The 22,028-nt window shown below is 44.0% G+C and overlaps 1 protein-coding gene across 1 annotated transcript in view; it reads left to right on the top strand.

Moving 5' to 3' along the window:
* LOC126334711 (cubilin-like) overlaps window positions 1-22,028 on the top strand; it is a 450,438-nt gene that overhangs the window by 390,324 nt on the left and 38,086 nt on the right. Inside the window, exon 9 of the mRNA XM_049997222.1 lies at window positions 14,901-15,350. Coding sequence (XP_049853179.1) covers window positions 14,901-15,350 — 450 coding nt within the window. The remainder of the gene's footprint in view (window positions 1-14,900; window positions 15,351-22,028) is intronic.

The following is a 22,028-nucleotide window of genomic DNA, read 5'->3' as shown; positions in this document are numbered from 1 at the left end:
GTGCTGTGCCTCCCTCGCCTCCTTGAAGGTTTTGCTATCAACCAAGCCAATTTACCCTTCCCTTTCCTACTGACTGCCAAACCTAGTGAAATCCCACGTACCAATAGAATCAATAGGAACTAAAGACATATCTTACCCAGTAGCCATCCGAAGCAGCCGATCCAAATGCGTACTGACACTGCCTATATAGCTGTTCAACTGAAGTCGATCATACTACTTGAAAACAGGCACCACCATGACATTTATATGCTGCGTTCGGAAGATACTTTTACCATTCCCCTCAATGTTCTACGCCGGACCCCTGTTTCCTGCTCCTCTCACTATGAAAAACTCGATCCTGGTTTGTAAAGTCCTTGCACGAGGACCTCACATCTTCTACCAATTGGCCGCCCGCGGTGGTCTAGCGGTTCTAGGCGCTCAGTCCGGAACCGCGCGACTGCTACGGTCGCAGGTTCGAATCCTTCCTCGGGCATGGATTTGTGTGATGTCCTTAGGTTAGTTAGGTTTAAGTAGTTCTAAGTTCTAGGGGACTTATGACCACAGATGTTGAGTCCCATAGTGCTCAGAGCCATTTTCTTTCTGCCATTTGACTTTGATATTCACAGGGCTTGAAAAAGTTTGTGAGCTGATACCTGTCACCTACCTTTTCTAGCAAAATGTGGTCTAAACCTCTTCCATAGCTACTTCCTAGCCACAAAACTTTCCTCATATTTTTCTTGAAACTGTTGGTTTCCTAACGACAATCTGTTGGGTGGTACCTACATCTACGTCTACTTGAGCCTCTTCCTTACTTAACTGATGTAGCAAGGCAATTCTCTTTTGTGCCAGTATTGGAACTGTCAGATACTCTTCTCTGTTTGTTGCCCCTGTTCTCTGCTACCACATCTCACTTGTCTTAGCCTCCTCCCCCTCCACACCCTCAACCTCATCAGTGCACCCCTAACACTATCCCGCTCAGCTAAATTGTTCATTGGACGGTAATACTGCATTTACAGCTTCCTGGGCTATTCTCCTATCAAAAACATGTGCTGTGACAGCTCCAAGTAAACGACTAAACTCGAAATCTACAAAGAAATCCTATGGTCCCGCTGCCATCAGGTATTTTAAAAACGTTCATACTTTATGCGACTGCCTTGTCAAACTGAACAGAATACTCTTATTCGTATTACTTTTTATTTCTTACTGTAGTACACTAAACTATCCCAGAAATTACATCAAGATCTATCAAGACGTTTCGGCGTACTGCAGTGCATACAACTACAATTTATATTCAGTATAACAGAAAATGATTAAACTAACGGAATTATAATTTCACACTCTTATGAACATGCGCAGAACAGATCATGCGGGCTGAAAAAGCTATCAATCGCCTTCTCTACTTATGCAGATTTGTTTTCAGAATACTTAGCTTTCCAGAAGAGATTCCACAATTGGCTTACGTTCGATGCATTATTAGATATATATGCTTTCGGTTTATCGTAATAAGTACATATATTGGTAGACAATCGGAATGGTTCATGTGTAGTGTAAACTGTGCACAGGGTTACCACCAGAGTGGATTTTAGCAACTGGCACAATAACTTTTCTTTTTACAATTATTGGTAGTTAAAACCAAATGATGTACTGAGAAGGTTCCTCATTTTCGTGTAGTTTTTATTTTACTGACGAAATATTTTCATGATTCGTGTCCCTTCACACACATGAAATTATCAAAGCATGGTCTTCACTACCTGTCAGTGATACTGTTCCAGCCCGCCCAGCTAGCCGCGCTGTCTAACGCACTGCTTCCCGAGAGGGATGGCGTGTCGGTCCCATGCACGAACCCGCCAGACGGATTCGTGTTGATGTCCGGTGTGTCGGCCAGCCTGTGGATGTTTTTTAAGGCGGTTTTTCATCTGCCTTGGCGAATGCGTGCTGGTTCCCATTATTCCGCCTCAGTTACACTATGTCGGCGACTGCTGCGCAAACACTTTCTCCACGTACTCGTACACTATAATTACTCTACCGAACAAACATTTGAGGTTACACTCGTCTGGTATGAGACGTTCTCGAAGGGGTGGGCGGTTTGCACTGGGGGCTGAACCTCACAATAACCCTGTGTTCGCTGTGGGGTGGTGTTGGGATGGGTGGATTGCTGTGGCCTGTCGTAAGGTTGTGAACCACTGAGGGCTACGGTGGGACGACGCCTCTCCATCTGGGTCCCCAGTTCAATACACATACACAATACTGTTCCAACTTGGAAACGGTTTTTCTTGTTAGGATACCTCGCTGTAATTCGTGTTGAACCTTGTAATCCACCATAATTGCTGGTCAAGTAGATCACAGAACTGCGTGGACGGAGAAAGATGGACTATTGGAAATGCGGGGAGGAGCGAGGTAGCTGAAAATGTAACATGCAAATTATATGGACAGCTCAAGCACTAAATGAAGTGCTAAGGAAATTGACATGGAAAGATATCTATGGAAGGCTTTCGCCAGAAGGAGAGACCGATTGGAGAGACGTGTGCTACGGCAACGAGAATTAGTTAACCTGGCACCTTTGAGGAGCATCAGAGGGAAAAATAATTGGGACAGACAAAGAGAACATGTTATAGAAGATGTTGCGTTTAATGGTCATGTCGAAATGTAAACATTAACATATGATATATGGGGCGATCAAAAAGTTTCCGTTTGAACATCGTACAGCCGTGAATCAGCATGCCAATCAGGCATAATCACCATGAGCACTGAGGCAACCATGACACCAACGCTCCAGGCCGAAAATACCCGTATGGTAAAACACCGTGTCCTGCTGCATGGAGAAGTCCGTAACTGCCTGCTGCATATCCTGGTCCGACAAGAATCGTCGACCCTTCAGTGCCTTTTTTAAGGAACCGAAGGCTTGATAATCGCAAGGGGAGTGGTCAGGCCTTCAGGGTGGATGCTCGAATATCTCCAACTTGAGTTGGCGTAATTTCTGCGTTACAACATTTCCTATGTGGGGACATTCATTACCATGTAGCAGGAGTGCCTCTTGTGTGGAACTTATGCACCGTTACAAGTCGGTGGTTTTCGACAGACATGCTGCCCCATACACATTCATCATTCTCCGATGGATATTTAACTGTGCTTGTCCTACTGCATTGGTCCTGTTTCGAGGTATTCGGTTCTATGCCGCCATAATTCACGTTTAGGTATACAATATACAAAAGAGAGGAAAGGATCTGTTAGATGAAGATCAGTTTGGCTTTAGGGAATGTAAAGGCACCAGAGATGCAGTTCTGACGTTGCGGTTGGTAATGGAAGCAATACTGAAGACAAATCGAGACACGTTCATAGGATTTGTCTGTTTGGGAAAAGTATTCAGCAATGTATAATGGTGCAAAATGTCACAAGTTCGGAGAAAACTAAGAGTAAGCGATAGGCAAATATGTACAAGAACCAAGAGGTAACAATGAGACTGGAAGATCGAGATCAAAGTGCTCGGATTAAAAAGGGTGTAAGACAGGTATACAGTCTTTCACCTCAACTGCTGAACCTATACATCGAAGAAGCAATGAGGGAAACAAAAGAAAAGTTTAAGAGTGGGATTAAAATTCAGGGTGAAACGACATCAGTGACTAGATTCGTTGACGGCATTGCTATCCTCGGTAAAAATGAAGAAGGATTGCAAGATATGATGAATGGAATGAACCGCGTAATGAGTACAGAATGAGAATGGAGAAAAAATCGAAGAAAGACGAGGGTAAAGAGAAGTAGCAAAGCTAAGAGAAGTAAGAAACTTAACATTACAGTTGCAGATATCGAAGTAAACGAAATTAAACAATTCTTATACCAAAACTTCCTGGCAGATTAAAACTGTGTGCCCTACCGAGACTCGAACTCGGCACCTTTGCCTTTCGCGGGCAAGTGCTCCACCATCTGAGATACCGAAACAGGACTCACGCCCTGTCCTCACAGCTTTACTTCTGCCAGTATCTCGTCACCTACCTTCCAAACTTTACAGAAGCTCTCCTGCGAATTCTGAATTCTTTTACCTATGGTGCAAAATAACCTATGACGGACGGAGCAAGGAGGATGTTAAAAGCAGACTATCACTACCGAAAAAGGCATTTCTGGCAAAGAGAAGTCTGCTGGTTCAAACATAAGAATTGACCTGAGGACGAACTATCGGAGAATGTATGTTTGGGGCACAGCGTTCTGTGGCACTGATACATGGTCTGTGAGAAAACCAGAACAGAAGAGAATCGAATCCCTTGCGGTGTGATGCTACAGAAGAATGTTGAAAATTAGGTGGACTAGCATGACAGGGAATGTTGAGGTTCTCCATGGAATTGGTGGAGAGAGACGATTATGAAAAACAATGGCAAGAAAAAGGGACAGAATGATAGGACATCTGTTAAGGCATTAGGCATAACCTCCGTTGCGTAGCCAACACCATAATCCATAATTAGACTGACAAGGAATGCCACTTCGGAAGTAGACGAAATCTGAAAGTCGTAGTCGATGTTAATCTCACTAAAATCAGTCATTACTGACTGCCACGTTATTCCCTAAAAAAAATTAAATTTCTAAGTTACCGAAATAAAGCGACGTTTCGGGACTGATGCAGTGGCCTTCCTCAGACCAAAGTGTAACTGCACGTAAGATAGCGTAACATTCCATGAAGAAGAACTTTAATGAGAATCACAACAAAATACGTGCGCTTTAAGAGACCACAGTTACCAGCAACAATCCCATACTTAGAAAACCAAAGCCGAAAAGGTAATGTGCTGAAAGACTTTTGCTCCATTTTCCTTATCCCTTCCATCTTCAAGCTGTGCTTCGCTACTCGTGCCTTGTTTCAATTCTTTTTTATTGGAAATTGTGATTTATTCATTTTCTTACCACATGTACAGTTTCTCTTCCGTGTAATTCTTTGCTGACGTTATCATCCTCCCTCCAACCTTATATTCACGTACACACACAACATGCATTCATACACACACACACACACACACACACACACACACAAACACACACACACACACACACACACACACACACACACAAGGACACTGATTTTATTGTTTAAATTTAATGTTTTCAATTAAATTACTGTCGAAGGTAACATATAGTCTGTATTTTCAACTCACTCTCGACGTACAACATCCTTTCCGTTGTAGTTCACCAGTATTGTAGCCTCGTGGATGACGATAGTCCATTGAAGTGTGGTGATAAGCTTGTAAGTCGACAACCGACTAAATAAATAAATAGACTACAAGATCAACAATTTTGTGCTTTCCAACCATAATTAACAGTGGCTGGCAAAGGAAAGGAGGAGGGAGAAAGAGAAATGGTAGTTTCAGAATAGTGGGGATTGACAAGCAGGAGATCGAGGACTTAGTCTATCGTGACGATGCTTACAGAAGCGTGGCGACAGAGGAACGCAATACGCAACTAAAGTTTTTATATGACCATGGAAAAAGAAACCTTGCGGGGTTGTACGAAAAATCGTGCAGCGAAGGAGTCTTTTATCTGAGGAAGGCGCCTCGGAGTTGAGCTGCACGCACCAGCTGACAGGCGTCTGCGGAGCATAACGGCACGCGCCAGTGGCCAGAGACGCAGTTCGGGCGAATTCAGGTGTAATTGTTCGCTTACTGACAATGAGCCGGAGGCGGACAAAGGACACGGTCGGCAGCAGCACTGCTCATGCGTAGAGTCTGGGTGCAGTGACGATCGGTCTGGGGGGTTGCACAGGCGTCAGGTCAATTTACCAACTGATGTATAAAGCATGAAGTCGCCTTGACGACAGAATAATAACACGTAAACAGAACATAATTTGCAGCCCAATATAATTCTAGAAAGTCAGACCTCAAACAAGAAAATAAGAATTGAAGTGACTTAAAAACTATGAAACAGAAATAACTAAACATTGCCCCAGCATACTAATCTTCTAATAACTATAATAACCATATGAATGCGAAGAACGTTGTGTGTGTGTGTGTTACTATTTCACGTCGAAAACGATTGGACGGATTTGGATGTAATATGGAAAGGTTACATAAGTTACCTTATCTATAGCTACCTGCCAAAGAGGTGGGGCTGGGAAAGCAGTGTTGCCCAGACGTGCGAATACTCACAATTTACTTATTCAGTATTTGAAAGTAAGAACACTCGTTGCCTAGCAAAAAACTTTAAACATTATTTCAAACCTTAAACTTTTCTCGCTGAGGATCTACATTTTCGTTGTCCATACAGTAAAACCATCGTAAGAAGCGTAACGTTTTAATATATTATTTGTTTATTTTAATATTACACTTGTTTACTGCTAACTCTATTCGCAACACATTTCGCAAACAGTAGTCACGTATACCTCGTGTAGATGCAAAATTATATCATTCTACCACACATGGTTCAGGAGATACGACATCATAATCATTGTGCTGCTGGGAAACCAAAACGCAGAGTCAAATTCTCTACACATAGAGGAGAAATACGTGTAAAATAATTGTGAACAATGTTAAATACATGTGAAATACATTTGACACAGGCGTACGTAGGCAAGTTTCGGATAGAAAGCTTATCCTAAGGTCCTGGTACGTTTTGAACCAAATATGGTCCGCATATTAGCAACGATCGGAAAAGAAATACTATGGGGGTAAGAACTACCAATCCCTTACTGGGATAAGGGTGATAATGCTGAGAGGGAAAAAGGATGTGGAGCTGAACGGAAAGTGCGGGGAAAGGAGAAGATGGACACAAGTTGGGGAGATGACGAGCTGGACAAAGAGAGTGGAAGAGGAAGTAGATAGATAAAGCGAAGAGAAGCACATGGATAAGAAGAGGGGAAAGGAGGATATTACCAGAAAAAGAAAACAAGAGGTGAACAGAGAGACGGTTAAGGAGAAGATGGAGCAAACATACACTCGCGGTCTTGTTCATAAATAACTGTTTATGTGCGAATAACACTGTGGGGCGTCGCTGGATAAGATACATGAGCCTTCGCCACAGACAGAAAAAGACAGTAAATACAACTTCAGCAGTTAACCACAGGACACCATGATATCACTTAGAGTCCCGAACATTGTTCTATGAGTACTCCCGTCTCCTACTATCTAAAGTACTACCCAAGCAGTAGATCTCAAGTACAGTCTTCTGTACAAAAAAAGTTTGAATGAATCACTCTCACGCACAAAATCTACAAGATAAGTTTCGTTATAAAATGGCATAAACCGAATCATTGATGTTCACAGCATAAAAGAAACAAGATCGTCGACTTTACAGTAAACCAACCAAATCCATTACTCTCGCTGCGTGTAATTAACAAAATAAAACTGGCTCTCGCCTATAGAGAACACATTTGATCACGCAGCCCGCCATCAATAAACATTCAAGCACGTTGCACTATAGCCACTGGCCTTACATATGTAATATTACTTGTTAGCGTATACATACAGCTACTGTCATTCACATTAATGTAACTAGGTGTCAATGGTACTATCATGAAAGGCGATTACTTCTGTGTAACTTTTGTCTTTGAATAGAAATGTCATTTCTGATCGTCTCTTTGAGTATTTCTTTTTCACCTTCTGTACATTACTGTAGCAGTTCTTTCCAATGTACGGGGCAACGTTCATAGAGCTGTGTTACCTGACAGTGACATATCATATGAAAGTTCCTTTCGACCTTTCAGTGTGCTCCCTGCCGCCGTTGGATAAGCAGCCGCTGCAGCAAGTCGTATAACCCTAGCTTACTTATTTGTTAGATAGTTTAATTAATTTCTTTGCGTGTTTTTGGGTACTTGCATTGTTTAATTCATATATTTCGGGCGTATTATAGTATTTGACAGTTGTAGCATCGCGCTTTAGTGTTTGCTTCGTAGATTCTTATTTAAATTGCGTGTGAGTTTCGTATAGGAGGTGCAATTTCGATTTTTAGTTACTGTAATCGTAAATTCAGCAGATTGTAGCGCAGTCGTTAGGCATTTGTACAGGTTAGTTGATACATTCTTTGTGTGTTCCGCTTGCGTTATCTAGGCACGGACTCGTGTTTCAGTAACTGTTGTTAAACATCAATTAGAATGGACAGGGACTGCGATTGCTGTGTTCGGATGAGGGCTGACTTGGCATCCCTTCGCTCACAGCTGCAATCGGCGCTGACTTCGGTCGCGCAGCTTGAGGCTGTTGCCAATGGGCACCACTGTGGGGAGCCGGACTCGGGTATCACGGGGATGTCAACCTCGTCCCGTCTGTCCCCAGATCGGTCTGCCGCTGTGGTTGCCCCGGTTGCTGCCCGCAGTGGGGCTGAGCCCTCGCCTGTGGTTGATTGGGAGGTCGTTCCAAGGCGTGGCAGGCAGCGAAAGGCGTCCCCGGAGGCTGATCAGAAAGCCTCCCCGGTGCGTCTGACAAACCGGTTTCAGGCACTGTCTCTGGCTGAGCCAGATGCAGCCGCCTGCCCTGTTTCAGAGGATCATTCTCAGCCTTCAAGGTCCGGGCAATCGCAGAGGGTGGGCTTACTGGTAGTTGGGAGCTCCAATGTTAGGCGCGTAATGGGGCCCCTTAGGGATATGGCGGCTAAGGAGGGGAAGAAATCCAGTGTGCACTCCGTGTGCATTCCGGGAGGAGTCATTCCTGATGTGGAAAGGGTCCTTCCGGATGCCATGAAGAGCACAGGGTGCAGCCAGCTGCAGGTGGTGGCACATGTCGGCACTAATGACGTGTGTCGCTTTGGATCTGAGGAAATTCTCTCTGGATTCCAGCGGCTATCTGATTTGGTGAAGGCTGCCGGTCTTGCTTACGAGATGAAGGCAGAGCTCACCATCTGCAGCATCGTTGACAGAACCGACTGCGGACCTTTGGTGCAGAGCCGGGTGGAGGGTCTGAATCAGAGGCTCAGACGGTTTTGCGACCGTATTGGCTGCAGATTCCTTGACTTGCGCCATAGGTTGGTGGGGTTTCGGGTTCCGCTGAATAGGTCAGGAGTTCACTACACTCAGCTGGCGGCTACACGGGTAGCGGAGGCTGTGTGGCGTGGACTGGGCGGTTTTTTAGGTTAGAAGGCCTCGGGAAAGTGCGGGATGGGCTGCAATGTCAAAGGGTGCTTGGCAATTACAGGACGTGCTTGGATCAAGGAACAGTCGGAATTATAGTTGTAAACTGTTGTAGTTGCGCTGGAAAAGTCCCTGAGCTTCAAGCGCTAATAGAAAGCACAGAAGCTGATATCGTTATAGGTACAGAAAGCTGGCTAAAGCCTGAAATAAGTTCTGCAGAAATTTTTACGAAGTCTCAGACGGTGTTCAGGAAAGATAGATTAGGCAGAATTGGTGGTGGAGTGTTGGTGTCTGCCAGTAGTGGTTTATCTTGTAGTGAAGTCGAAGTAGATACTCCGTGCGAACTGGTGTGGGTGGAGGTTATACTTAACAGCCGAATTAAGTTAATAATTGGCTCCTTCTACCGACCCCCAGACTCCGATGATACAGTTGCGGAACAGTTCAGAGAAAGTTTGAGTCTCGTAACAAATAAATACCCCACTCATACGGTTATAGTTGGTGGGGACTTCAACCTACCCTCGGTATGTTGGCAAAAATACTTGTTCAAAACCGGTGGTAGGCAGAAAACGTCTTCCGAGATTGTCCTAAATGCATTCTCCGAAAATTATTTCGAGCAGTAGGTCCACGAACCCACGCGAATTGTAAATGGTTGCGAAAACACACTTGACACACAAACAATCCAGAGCTGATAGAGAGCATCGTGACTGATACAGGGATTAGTGATCACAAGGTCATTGTAGCTAGGCTCAATACCATTTCTTCCAAATCCATCAGAAACAAACGCAAAATAATTTTATTTAAAAAAGCGGATAAAGTGCCACTAGAAGCCTTCCTAAAAGACAATTTCCATTCCTTCCGAACTGACTATGCGAATGTAGACGAGATGTTGCTCAAATTCAAAGATATAGTAGCAACAGCAATTGAGATATTCATACCTCATAAATTGGTAAGAGATGGAACGGATCCCCCGTGTTACACAAAAAAGGTCCGAACGCTGTTGCAGAGGCAACGGAAAAAGCATGCGAAGTTCAGAAGAACGCGAAATCCTGAAGATGGGCTAAAATTTACAGACGCGCGAAATTTGGCACGTACTTCGATGCGAGATGCCTTTAATAGGTTCCACAACGAAACATTGTCTCGAAATTTGGTAGAAAATCCGAAGAAATTCTGGTCGTATGTAAAGTACACAAGCGGCAAGACGCAGTCAATACCTTCGCTGCGCAGTGCCGATGGTACTGTTATCGACGACTGTGCCGCTAAAGCGGAGTTATTGAACGCAGTTTTCCGAAATTCCTTCACCAGGGAAGACGAATGGAATATTCCAGAATTTGAAACACGAACATCTGCTAGCATGAGTTTCTTAGAAGTAGATACCTTAGGGGTTGCGAAGCAACTCAAATCGCTTGATACGGGCAAGTCTTCAGGTCCAGATTGTATACCGATTAGGTTCCTTTCAGATTACGCTGATACTATAGCTCCCTACTTAGCAGTCATATACAACCGCTCGCTCACCGATAGATCTGTACCTACAGATTGGAAAATTGCGCAGGTCGCACCAGTGTTCAAGAAGGGTAGTAGGAGTAATCCATTTAACTACAGACCTATATCATTGACGTCGGTTTGCAGTAGGGTTTTGGAGCATATACTGTATTCAAACATTATGAATCACCTCGAAGGGAACGATCTATTGACACGTAATCAGCATGGCTTCAGAAAACATCGCTCTTGTGGAACGCAGCTAGCTCTTTATTCGCACGAAGTAATGGCCGCTATCGACAGAGATCTCAAGTTAATTCCGTATTTCTAGATTTCCGGAAAGCTTTTGACACCGTTCCTCACAAGCGACTTCTAATCAAGCTGCGGAGCTATGGGGTATCGTCTCAGTTGTGCGACTGGATTCGTGATTTCCTGTCAGGAAGGTCGCAGTTCGTAGTAATAGACGGCAAATCATGGAGTAAAACTGAAGTGATATCAGGTGTTCCCCAGGGAAGCGTCCTGGGACCTCTACTGTTCCTGATCTATATAAATGACCTGGGTGACAATATGAGCAGTTCTCTTAGACTGTTCGCAGATGATGCTGTAATTTACCGTCTAGTAAGGTCATCCGAAGACCAGTATCAGCTGCAAAGCGATTTAGAAAAGATTGCTGTATGGTGTGTCAGGTGGCAGTTGACGCTAAATAACTAAAAGTGTCAGATGATCCACATGAGTTCCAAAAGAACTCCGTTGGAATTCGATTACTCGATAAATAGTACAATTCTCAAGGCTGTCAATTCAACTAAGTACCTGGGTGTTAAAATTACGAACAACTTCAGTTGGAAGGACCACATAGATAATATTGTCGGGAAGGCGAGCCAAAGGTTGCGTTTCATTGGCAGGACACTTAGAAGATGCAACAAGTCCACTAAAGAGACAGCTTACACTACACTCGTTCGTCCTCTGTTAGAATATTGCTGCGCGGTGTGGGATCCTTACCAGGTGGGATTGACGGAGGACATCGAGAGGGTGCAAAGAAGGGCAGCTCGTTTTGTATTATCGCGTTATAGAGGAGAGAGTGTGGCAGATATGATACACGAGTTGGGATGGAAGTCATTACAGCATAGACGTTTTTCGTCGCGGCGAGAGCTTTTTACGAAATTTCAGTCACCAACTTTCTCTTCCGAATGCGAAAATATTTTGTTGAGCCCAACCTACATAGGTAGGAATGATCATCAAAATAAAATAAGAGAAATCAGAGCTCGAACAGAAAGGTTTAGGTGTTCGTTTTTCCCGCTCGCTGTTCGGGAGTGGAATAGTAGAGAGATAGTATGATTGTGGTTCGATGAACCCTCTGCCAAGCACTTAAATGTGAATTGCAGAGTAGTCATGTAGATGTAGATGTAGATGTAGATGTAGACCTTAAGGGGGCAACGACAGGCTGACAGACGAAACTATAGCTCCAACTCAGGAATTTTCTTCTCCGTACTAGAATGCACAGAACAAATGGGGTTTGATGAAATGACTAAAGCATACATTGAACGTCTAATTGACATTTTTTCATTGAAATGCTACGTGCATTAATGCAGTATGGCCTACACTGAGTAGACATAAGACCAAATTTGAAGAATTGTTGACAATCTGGATTAGACTGGATGTTGTTTTTGGGGCATTTCTACAAATGAGACTATTGAAACTTTCGTTAAAATTTTGAGTAAAGCCGCCAAACAACGCTTCAGCAGATCTACTCGAACCGGCAACGAGTTCTCTAACGCTGAGGAGTGCCGTGCACGCCGGGCGTAAAACGCTCTGAGAGTCGTTACCTTTTGGAGTTCCCGCATTATTTTTGCGGAAATTCATACATATAAACATTCAAATTCCATATTAATAAAATTTTGAGTTTTTTGGTCCGTCACATTGTCGTTCCCTCGAAAAGATTTACACATGAGTGTAGCAGGTGTAGAAGAATGGAACCGGAATTTGCCTATAGATGGGGCTAGCCGCCAATATAGGATCCGTGCTTTCTGTAACAGTTGACGACGAATTTCAACACGCAGTAACCCAAGTTCCATACACTGCTATGTCTTAGAAACCCGTAAACATGTCGAGTTCTTTGCCTGTCAACTACTATTTGTGGACAGCATTCGTTATCATCTGAAGAAAACTGCTGCAGAATTGGATATTTGTCGAGCGTCGTGGAAACATCCTCTTGGGAAAACACAGTGTTTCCAGTGGTTCAAAAAATTCAAAAGTAGTGATTTTGAGGTCAGAAACGACGAGTCCGGGAAAACACCGAAAACGTTCGAAGACATCAAATTTCAGGTCATATTGGATGGAGATAATAGTCAAACTCAACAGCTGAAGCTATAGAAAAGGTGTAGAAAGTGAAAAAATAGGTTTCGCGTGAACTGAGTGAAAGACAGCAAGCAACTCGAAAGACCACTTATGAAATGCTGCTCGACAGGTACAAAAGAAAGTCCTTTCTCCATCGGAAAGGGGCAGGTGATGAAAAATTTTGGGAATCCTAAGTGTCGTAAATCGTGCATAAACCCAGACATACCATCGACATCCAGTGCAAGACCAAATCGCTTTGGAAAGAAGACAGTGCTCTGTGTTTGGTGGGATCACAAGGTTGTCATCTATTACGAGCTGCTAAAACCTGACGAAACCTTTAACACTGACCGTTACCAAAAGCAAATGATTGATTTAAATCTAGCATTACGTAAAAACGACCGGGGTAAGGAAAAACACAACACGAAGTCTTACGGCTTCATGATAACGCCCCATCAGACACAGAAAAACGGGTCATGGAAAGGATCGAAGCTTTCAGTTGGGAAATACTAGGACATGTGACTTATTCTCCAGGCTTGGGTCCGTCCGATTATCGTCTATTTGCATCACTATGACACGCTTCTCCTTAACAACGCTTTAATTCGTATGAAAATGTACGACAATGTCTCGCTGACTGGTTCGCTTCAACAGAAGAGCTGTTTGTTTTGCATGGCGTTCACAACCTGCCGGAGAGTTAAGAGAAATGTATAACTAACAATGGAGAATATTTTGAATGAAATATTGATTATCAGTTTAAAACAACAGATGCGTAATTACTGCAACCAAATTTCAGTTCCACACACTATGTGCTCAAAAACATTCGGACACCTGTCTGAAAATGACTTACAAGTGCGTGGCAGCCTCCATGGATAGTACTGGAATACAGTATGGTGGTGGTACACCTTTAGCCTCGATGACAGGTTCCACTCTCGCAGGCATACGTTCATTCAGGTGCTGGAGTGTTTCTTGTGGAATGGCAGCCCATCCTTCACGTTGTGTTGCACTGAGGAGAGGTATCGATGCCCGTCGGGGAGGCCTGGCACAAAGGCGGCGTTCCAAAACATCCCAAAGGCGTTCTATAGGAGTCAGGTCAGAGCTCTGTGCAGACCAGGGATGTTATTGTCGTGTAACCACTCCGCCACAGTCCGTTCATTACGAACCGGTGCTTGATCCAACGGAAAGGTGCAAACGCCTTCCCCGAATTGCTCTTCAACAGTGGGAAGCAAGAAGGTGCTTAAAACATCAAAGTAAACCTTGTGCTGTGATAGTGCCACACAAAACATCAAGGGGTGCAAGCCCCCTCCATGAAAAACACGACCACACTATAATACCACCGTCCCTGAATTTTACTGTTGGCGCCACGCAGGCGGGCAGATGTTCACCTGGGCATTCGCCATACCCACACCCAGCAATCGGATCTCCACAGTGTGTCCCGTGATTCGTCACTCCATAAAACGTTTTTCCACAGCACAATAGCCCAATGTTTACACTCCTTACACCAAGCGAGGCAGTTACCTGCGTGATGCGTGGCTTCTGAGCAGCCGCTCGACCATAAAATCCCAGTTTTCTCACCTTCCGCCTAACTGTTATAGTACTTGCAGTGGATGCTGATGCAGTTTGGACTTCCTGTGTGATGGTCTGGAGATATGTCTGCTATGACACGTCACGACCCTTTTCCACTGTCGGCCGTCTCTGTCAGTCGACAGATGAGGTAGGCTTGTACGATTTTGTGCTGTACGTGTCCCTTCACGTTACCACTTCACTATCATATCGGAAACCATGGACCTAGGAATGTTTAGGAGTGTGGAAATCTCGCCTACAGACGTATGACACGAGTGACACCCAACCACCTGACGACGTTCGAAGTCCGTGAGTTCCGCGGAACGCCCATTCTGCCCTCATGAGCAGGTCACTGATATGGATTACGTGACAGTATGTGGCAGAACAATGCACCTAATACAAAAAAGATAGGTTTTTTGGAGTGTCCGGATACTTTTGATCACACAGTGTACTTCTGCATCTGCTGTAGCGCAAATGCACCGGCTCATGGCGAGCGTCCAGCATTTTCCTTACCCCTTTGCAGGATCACCCGTACAGCGCGGTGTCGTGCACGGACTGCTGGAGCGACCGCGTGGACAAGTTGCTGGTGTGGGAGCCGGCCGGGGACGCGGCGGGCGGCAACGCGTCCGCGGTCTCCGCCGCCTACTCGGCGGCCGCGTGGACCGAGCCGCAGCCGGAGGGCGCCACGAGCCGCTGCCTGTGCCACGGGGGCGCGCAGCAGCCGCCGGTGTCGGTGGTGTCGCGTTCCGAGCGGCTGGCGCTGGAGCTGCGCGTCGACGCGGCGCACGCCGCCGTCAGCTACTTCAAGCACCCGGCGCCGCTGTTCGAGGCGCGTTACCAGTTCGTGCACGGACCACTGTGCGGGCCGCCGCTGCTCGCGCCCGCCACCGAGGGCGAGCTGCTCTTCCCGCACTACGAGGCTCTCGGACACGCGGAGCCGCCGCGGCAGATCCGCTGTATATGGGAGCTCCAGGTACACACGCTCACCTTTTCCGCCACAATACACTTATAGAAACGGGTGCTGCTTGTGTGAGGGGATGGGGGTGGGGTGGGGTGGAGGAGTAGGGTGAGGCGCACCACGAAGGAAATCGTTAGATAACAAGTTCATGTACAGTCAAACGAGTTATTACAGGTTCTGAATCATAATTTGTTCAAGAGACAGAGCTTAACGAATTCCGCAAGAAAGTAATACGTTGATCCACCAGTGAACCTTATGCAGGCAATCATTCAGCTTGGCGTTGATTGATGGTGTTGTTGTGTGTCCGCCTGAGGTATATCGTGCCAAATTCGCTCCAATTGGCGGTTTACACAAAAATACAGATATGTTACGAAGATCCTGCCATCAAAAACCAGAGATGTGTGGACGGCACTGCCCATAAAGTTCCAAACGTCCTGAATCTGGGAGGAATGCGTCACCCTTGTTGAGCAAGGTAGGGTTTGGCAAACAGGAAGACAAGGAGAAGGGATAGGGTGGTAGGAAATCTGTTAAGACAGCAAGGAATGACTTCCATGGTATTAGAAGAAGCTGTAAAGGGTAAAAAATTGTAGAGGAAGAAAGAGACTGGAAGAGATGCAGAAAAACAGTATAAACTGAGGATGTAGGGTGCAATTGCTACAGTGAGCTGAAAAGTTTGACACAGGAGAGGAATTCTTGGCGGGATGCATCACACCAGTCAGAAACTGACGACTCCCAAAAGAAAAAAAAAAAAAAAAGGGACAACCAGTAGACATTCTCGCTGTGGGCGAGCGGTTATTATCCTGCCGAAATGTAAGCCCAGGTCGGCTTCCCATGAAGGACGATAAAACGGGGCATAGAATATCGTCGACGTACCGCTGTGCTATAAGGCTCGTGCAGATGATTACCAAAGTGGACTTGTTATGAAAAGAAATTGCATCTCAGATCATCAGACTTGATGGTCGGGTAATATGACGGGCTAATGTCAGGTTGGTATGCCATCACTGTCTGGGGCGTCTTCAGACACGTCTTTTCTGGACAACAGGCCTCAATTCCAAGCGGGTCTCTTCACTGAATTATTTCTACTCAAGATATGAGTTTACACACCGAATACGTGGTCTAGAGATCCCTAGACAGCACTGGGAAACCAAGCTGAATGGTGCCAACAACATGATCCGATAAACAGGAGTGATGGTCTGGGGTGCCTTCTCTTTCCACGGCAGGATAACTATGGGTATCATCCACAGCACCCTTATAGCACAGTGGTTCATCGATGATATTATGTGACCTGCTTTGTCACCCTTCATGGCAAACAATCCTGGACTAACATTTCAGCTTGTGTTAGTGCTTTCCAAACCATACCTCGGCCAGCAACGTCGCCGGATCTCTTATATGCGGGGACCTATAACTATCCCCGTATGCTGATGATGTAATGCGCCGCTTGCACAGTTTTACAAACGATGACTTACTGTCTGAAAAGATATTCTGTGGGGATAAGAACTTATGTACATACAACCGACATTACACATACTTTCGAACTTTTTCGAAACTTTTTTCTAGTCTATAAGGCCCACAAAATGGTAAAATAAAAAACGTTCGTCGCTCATAACATTTTTGCTATTAATGTAGTGAAGCTGCCACATCAGGCATGACCTTTTAATTTATTGCTTCTTTATTACTAACTCTAACTGCTACACATTATCCAGACATCCAGGCAGTATTCATATATATTACTGAATGTAAGTGCAAAAATATATATCACACGAAACATAGATCAGGAGACATGACTTAATAAACAAGGAGATGCGTGAGAAACTGTTATATCATGCTACACGTTTTAATTTATTACTTCTTTATAACTAACTATTTCGCAACACATCTCGTCTACATTATTCACATAAATGACTGTATGTATCAACAAATTCATACCACTGTAGAGACTAATGATCTATATTACGACTTTATAAATACTGAAATACATGAAAATGAAATTGCTGGGTGGATTTCGCTAGAGCTACAGGTGATGTATGTTAAAACATAGTTAAATATATATTAAATATACGTGACACATGAGTTCATAGGCAAATCCTTGGCTTAAGAACTCCTCTTAAGCCCTCTTGGTCGATGTGAACGAACCTTTGTATACATATTACCTACTATCTGGAAATAGAGTCTGTTGTCTGTTTTTTTTTTTTTTTTTTTTTTTTTTTTTTTGTCATCAATCTACTGACTGGTTTGATGCGGCCCGCCACGAATTCCTTTCCTGTGCTAACCTCTTCATCTCAGAGTAGCACTTGCAACCTACGTCCTCAATTATTTGCTTGACGTATTCCAATCTCTGTCTTCCTCTACAGTTTTTGCCCTCTACAGCTCGCTCTAGTACCATGGAAGTCATTTACTCATGTCTTAGCAGATGTCCTATCATCCTGTCCCTTCTCCTTATCAGTGTTTTCCACATATTCCTTTCCTCTCCGATTCTGCGTAGAACCTCCTCATTCCTTACCTTATCAGTCCACCTAATTTTCAACATTCGTCTATAGCACCACATCTCAAATGCTTCGATTCTCTTCTGTTCCGGTTTCTCACAGTCCATTTTTCACTACCATAGAATGCTGTACTCCAGACGTACATCCTCAGAAATTTCTTCCTCAAATTAAGGCCGGTATTTGATATTAGTAGGCTTCTCTTGGCCAGAAATGCCTTTTTTGCATAGCGAGTGTGCTTTTGATTTTCTCCTTGCTCCGTCGGTCATTGGTTATTTTATTGCCTAGGTAGCAGAATTCCTTAACTTCATTGACTTCGTGACCATCAATCCTGATGTTAAGTTTCTCGCTGTTCTCATTTCTACTACCTCTCACTACCTTCGTCTTTCTCCGATTTACTCTCACACCGTACTGTGTACTTGTTAGACTATTCATTCCGTTCAGCAGATCATTTAATTCTTCTTCAATCATGTCATCAGCGAATCGTATCATTGATATCCTTTCACCCTGTATTTTAATTCCACTCCTGAACCATTATTTTATTTCCGTCATTGCTTCCTCAATGTGCGGATTGAAGAATAGGGGCGAAAGGCTACAGCCTTGTCTTACACCCTTCTTAATACGAACACTTCGTTCTTGATGGTCCACTCTTATTATTCCCTCTTGGTCGTTGTACATATTGTATATGACCCGTCTCTCCCTATTCCTTACCCTTAGTTTTTTCAGAACCTCGAACAGCTTGCACCATTTTATATTGTCGAACGCTTTTTCCAGGTCGACAAATCCTATGAACGTGCCTTGATTTTTCTTTAGCCTTGCTTCCATTATTAGCCGTAACGTCAGAATTGCCTCTCTCGTGCCTTTACTTTTCCTAAAGCCAAACTGATCGTCAACTAGCGCATTCTCAATTTTCTTTTCCATTCTTCTTTATATTATTCTTGTAAGCAGCTTCGATGCATGAGCTGTTAAGCTGATTGTGTGATAATTCTCGCACTTGTCAGCTCTTGCCGTCTTCGGAATTGTGTGGATGATGCTTTTCCGAAAGTCAGATGGTGTGGCAAGACTCATCTATTGTACACACCAACGTGAATAGTCGTTTTGTTGCCGTTTCCCCTAATGATTTTAGAAATTCTGATGGAATGTTATCTACCCCTTCTGCCTTATTTGACCGTTAGTCCTCCAAAGCTCTTTTAAATTCCGATTCTAATACTGGATCCCCTATCTCTTCTAAATCGACTCCTGTTTCTTCTTCTATCACATCAGACAAATCTTCACCCTCATAGAGGCTTTCAATGTATTTTTTCCACCTATCTGCTCTCTCCTCTGCATTTAACAGTGGAATTCCCGTTGCACTCTTAATGTTACCACCGTTGCTTTTAATGCCGCCAAAGGTTGTTTTGACTTTCCTGTATGCTGAGTCTGTCCTTCCGACAATCATATCTTTTTCGATGTCTTCACATTTTTCCTGCAGCCATTTCGTCTTAGCTTCCCTGCAGTTTCTATTTATTTCATTCCTCAGCGACTTGTATTTCTGTATACCTGATTTTTCCGGAATATCTATGTACTTCTTCCTTTCATCAATCAACTGAAGTATTTCTTCTGTTACCCATGGTTTCTTTTCAGCTACCATCTTTGTACCTATGCTTTCCTTCCCAACTTCTGTGATGGCCCTTTTTGGTGATGTCCATTCCTCTTCAACTGTACTGCTTACTGCGCCATTCCTTATTGCTGTATCTATAGCGTCAGAGAACTTAAAACGTATCTCGTCATTCCTTAGAACCTCCGTATTCCACTTCTTAGCGTATTGATTCTTCTTGACTAATGTCTTGAACTTCAGCCTACTCTTCATCACTACTATATTGTGATCTGAGTCTATATCTGCTCCTGGGTACGCCTTACAATCCAGTATCTGATTTCGTTATCTCTGTCTGACCATGATGTAATCTAATTGAAATCTTCCCGTATCTCCCGGCCTTTTCCAAGTATACCTCTTCCTCTTGTGATTCTTGAACAGGGTATTCGGTATTACTAGCTGAAACTTGTTACCGAACTCAATCAGTCTTTCTCCTCTTTCATTCCTTGTGCCAAGCCCATACTCTCCTGTAACCTTTTTTTCTACTCCTTCCCCTACAACTGCCTTCCAGTCGCCCATGACTATTACATTTTCGTCCTCCTTTACATATTGAATTACCGTTTCAATATCCTCATACACTTTCTCTATACGTTCATCTCCAGCTTGCGACGTCAGCATGTATACCTGAACTATCATTCATAACGAATCCTACACCTGTTATACCATTTTCTGCTGCTGTTGATATTACCCGATACTCATCTGACCAGATATCTTTGTCTTCCTTCCACTTCACTTTACTGACCCCTACTATATCTAGATTGAGCCTTTGCATTTCCCTTTCAGATTTTCTAGTTTCCCTACCACGTTCAAGCTTCTGACATTCCACGCCCCAACTCGTTGAACGTTATCCTTTCGTTGATTATTCAATCTTTTTCTCATGGTAACCTCCCCCTTGGCAGTCCCCTCCCGGAGATCCGAATGGGGGACTATTCCGGAATCTTTTGCCAATGGAGAGATCATCATGACACTTCTTCAACCACAGGCCACATGTCCTGTGGATATACGTTACGTGTCATTAATCCAGTGGTTTCCATTTCCTTCTGCATCCTCATGTCGTTGATCATTGCTGATTCTTCCGCCTTTAGGGGCCATTTCCCACCCCTAGGACTAGAGCGTGCCCTAAACCTCTATCCGCTCCTTCGCCCTCTTTGACAAAGCCGTTGGCAGAATGAGGCTGACTTCTTATGCCGGAAGTCTTCGGCCGCCAATGCTGATTATTTATCGGAAATTAGGCAATGGCGGGGATCGAACCCGGGACCGAAGACGTTTGTGATTTTCAATCAAAGACGCTACCCCTAGACCACTGGTAGACCTCTCTCAGTATGAGATTGGTAAACTGAAGGGGCAAGTGGGATGAGGAAATGGGCAGCCCGAGAGATGCTAGGAGTAGATGGATGGAGATTGTAGGGTGGAGGATGAGAGGGACAGAAAGTGGATGATGTGGAATAGATAGAAAGGGATGGAAAGACATGGAAAGCGAGAGTAAGGGGAGAGGAGGATATGGACAGAGAGAGTTTGGATGAGATTGACAAAGTGAGAGGGAAGGACGAGATGGGCAGAGAGACAGGGCTGAAGGTGATGGACTGAGAGACGGGGCATAGGAGATGGACCAAGGGGTAAGGTGAGGTGAATGTTAAGGGGTGAGATGAAGATAGATGGAAGGTGCAGATGGACATTGGGTGAAGGAGTAGATGGACAGGGAGATGGGGGAAGGAGGAGATGGTCTTATTGAAGTTTTAAACAAATACATACCTGGGCAAACCGAAGCACTCAACTAGTATTGAAATAAACATCCTCATTGAATGCACGGATTTTTCACAGTTGTGAAGATATTTCAACAGAAACAAATGTAGTTGAAGTAATAAAATGAATAAATCCCAAGCAAATTATTACTCTCTAATTAGCCATCAGAGACGACGAGAAACTGAAAATCCCCCATGAACAATCTCACATTTTTGTATGGCAAGTCGGGTTTTATACAGTAGTACTACTAGTAGTAGCAGTAGTAGCTTTATTTATCCACAGATCTCTTCTTACAAGGATATAGGACATCTCAAGGTATTTACTAGTTTAGACCAATTTAAAGTAAGCTAATTCGTATAAAGGTACATTTACAGACTTCAAGTTAGAGGCAATCATTAGACTTACACCTGGTATCAATTTTTTTTTTTGTTTTTTACAAAACAGCTTATGAAATAATGTAATGCCGCACTGTTCACTCATATCTCACTATCAGTAACTGCACACAGTATACACACATTGTGTTGTAACACTTCATTCACTGAACACACAAACACAAACACACTGGTGACCTCTGGGCACTTTCTGTAGAACAACTTCCCATTAGCTATCTTTAAAAACTGTCAGCTTCCCTCTATAATGAGTGAGATCTTGAGCTCAGAAGGAGGAAGAGGTTTTAGTACTGTGCGAATCATAGCCTGGAGGTACGTTTTTCTAGAAAAGGAAAAAGAAAAGGATAAAACTTAGTTTGAAGGTGTTATGTCGAATGTTGGATGTTTTATAATCATTATTTATTTGTATGATTTTTTTTTACCAAACTCCTACTCAGTTTACTCTAGT

The sequence above is a fragment of the Schistocerca gregaria genome, chromosome 2, assembly GCF_023897955.1.
Source record: "Schistocerca gregaria isolate iqSchGreg1 chromosome 2, iqSchGreg1.2, whole genome shotgun sequence".
Classification (NCBI taxonomy): Eukaryota; Metazoa; Arthropoda; class Insecta; order Orthoptera; family Acrididae; genus Schistocerca; species Schistocerca gregaria.
Note: the sequence above shows the minus strand (reverse complement) of the source record. Positions and strands in the feature narration are given on the sequence as shown.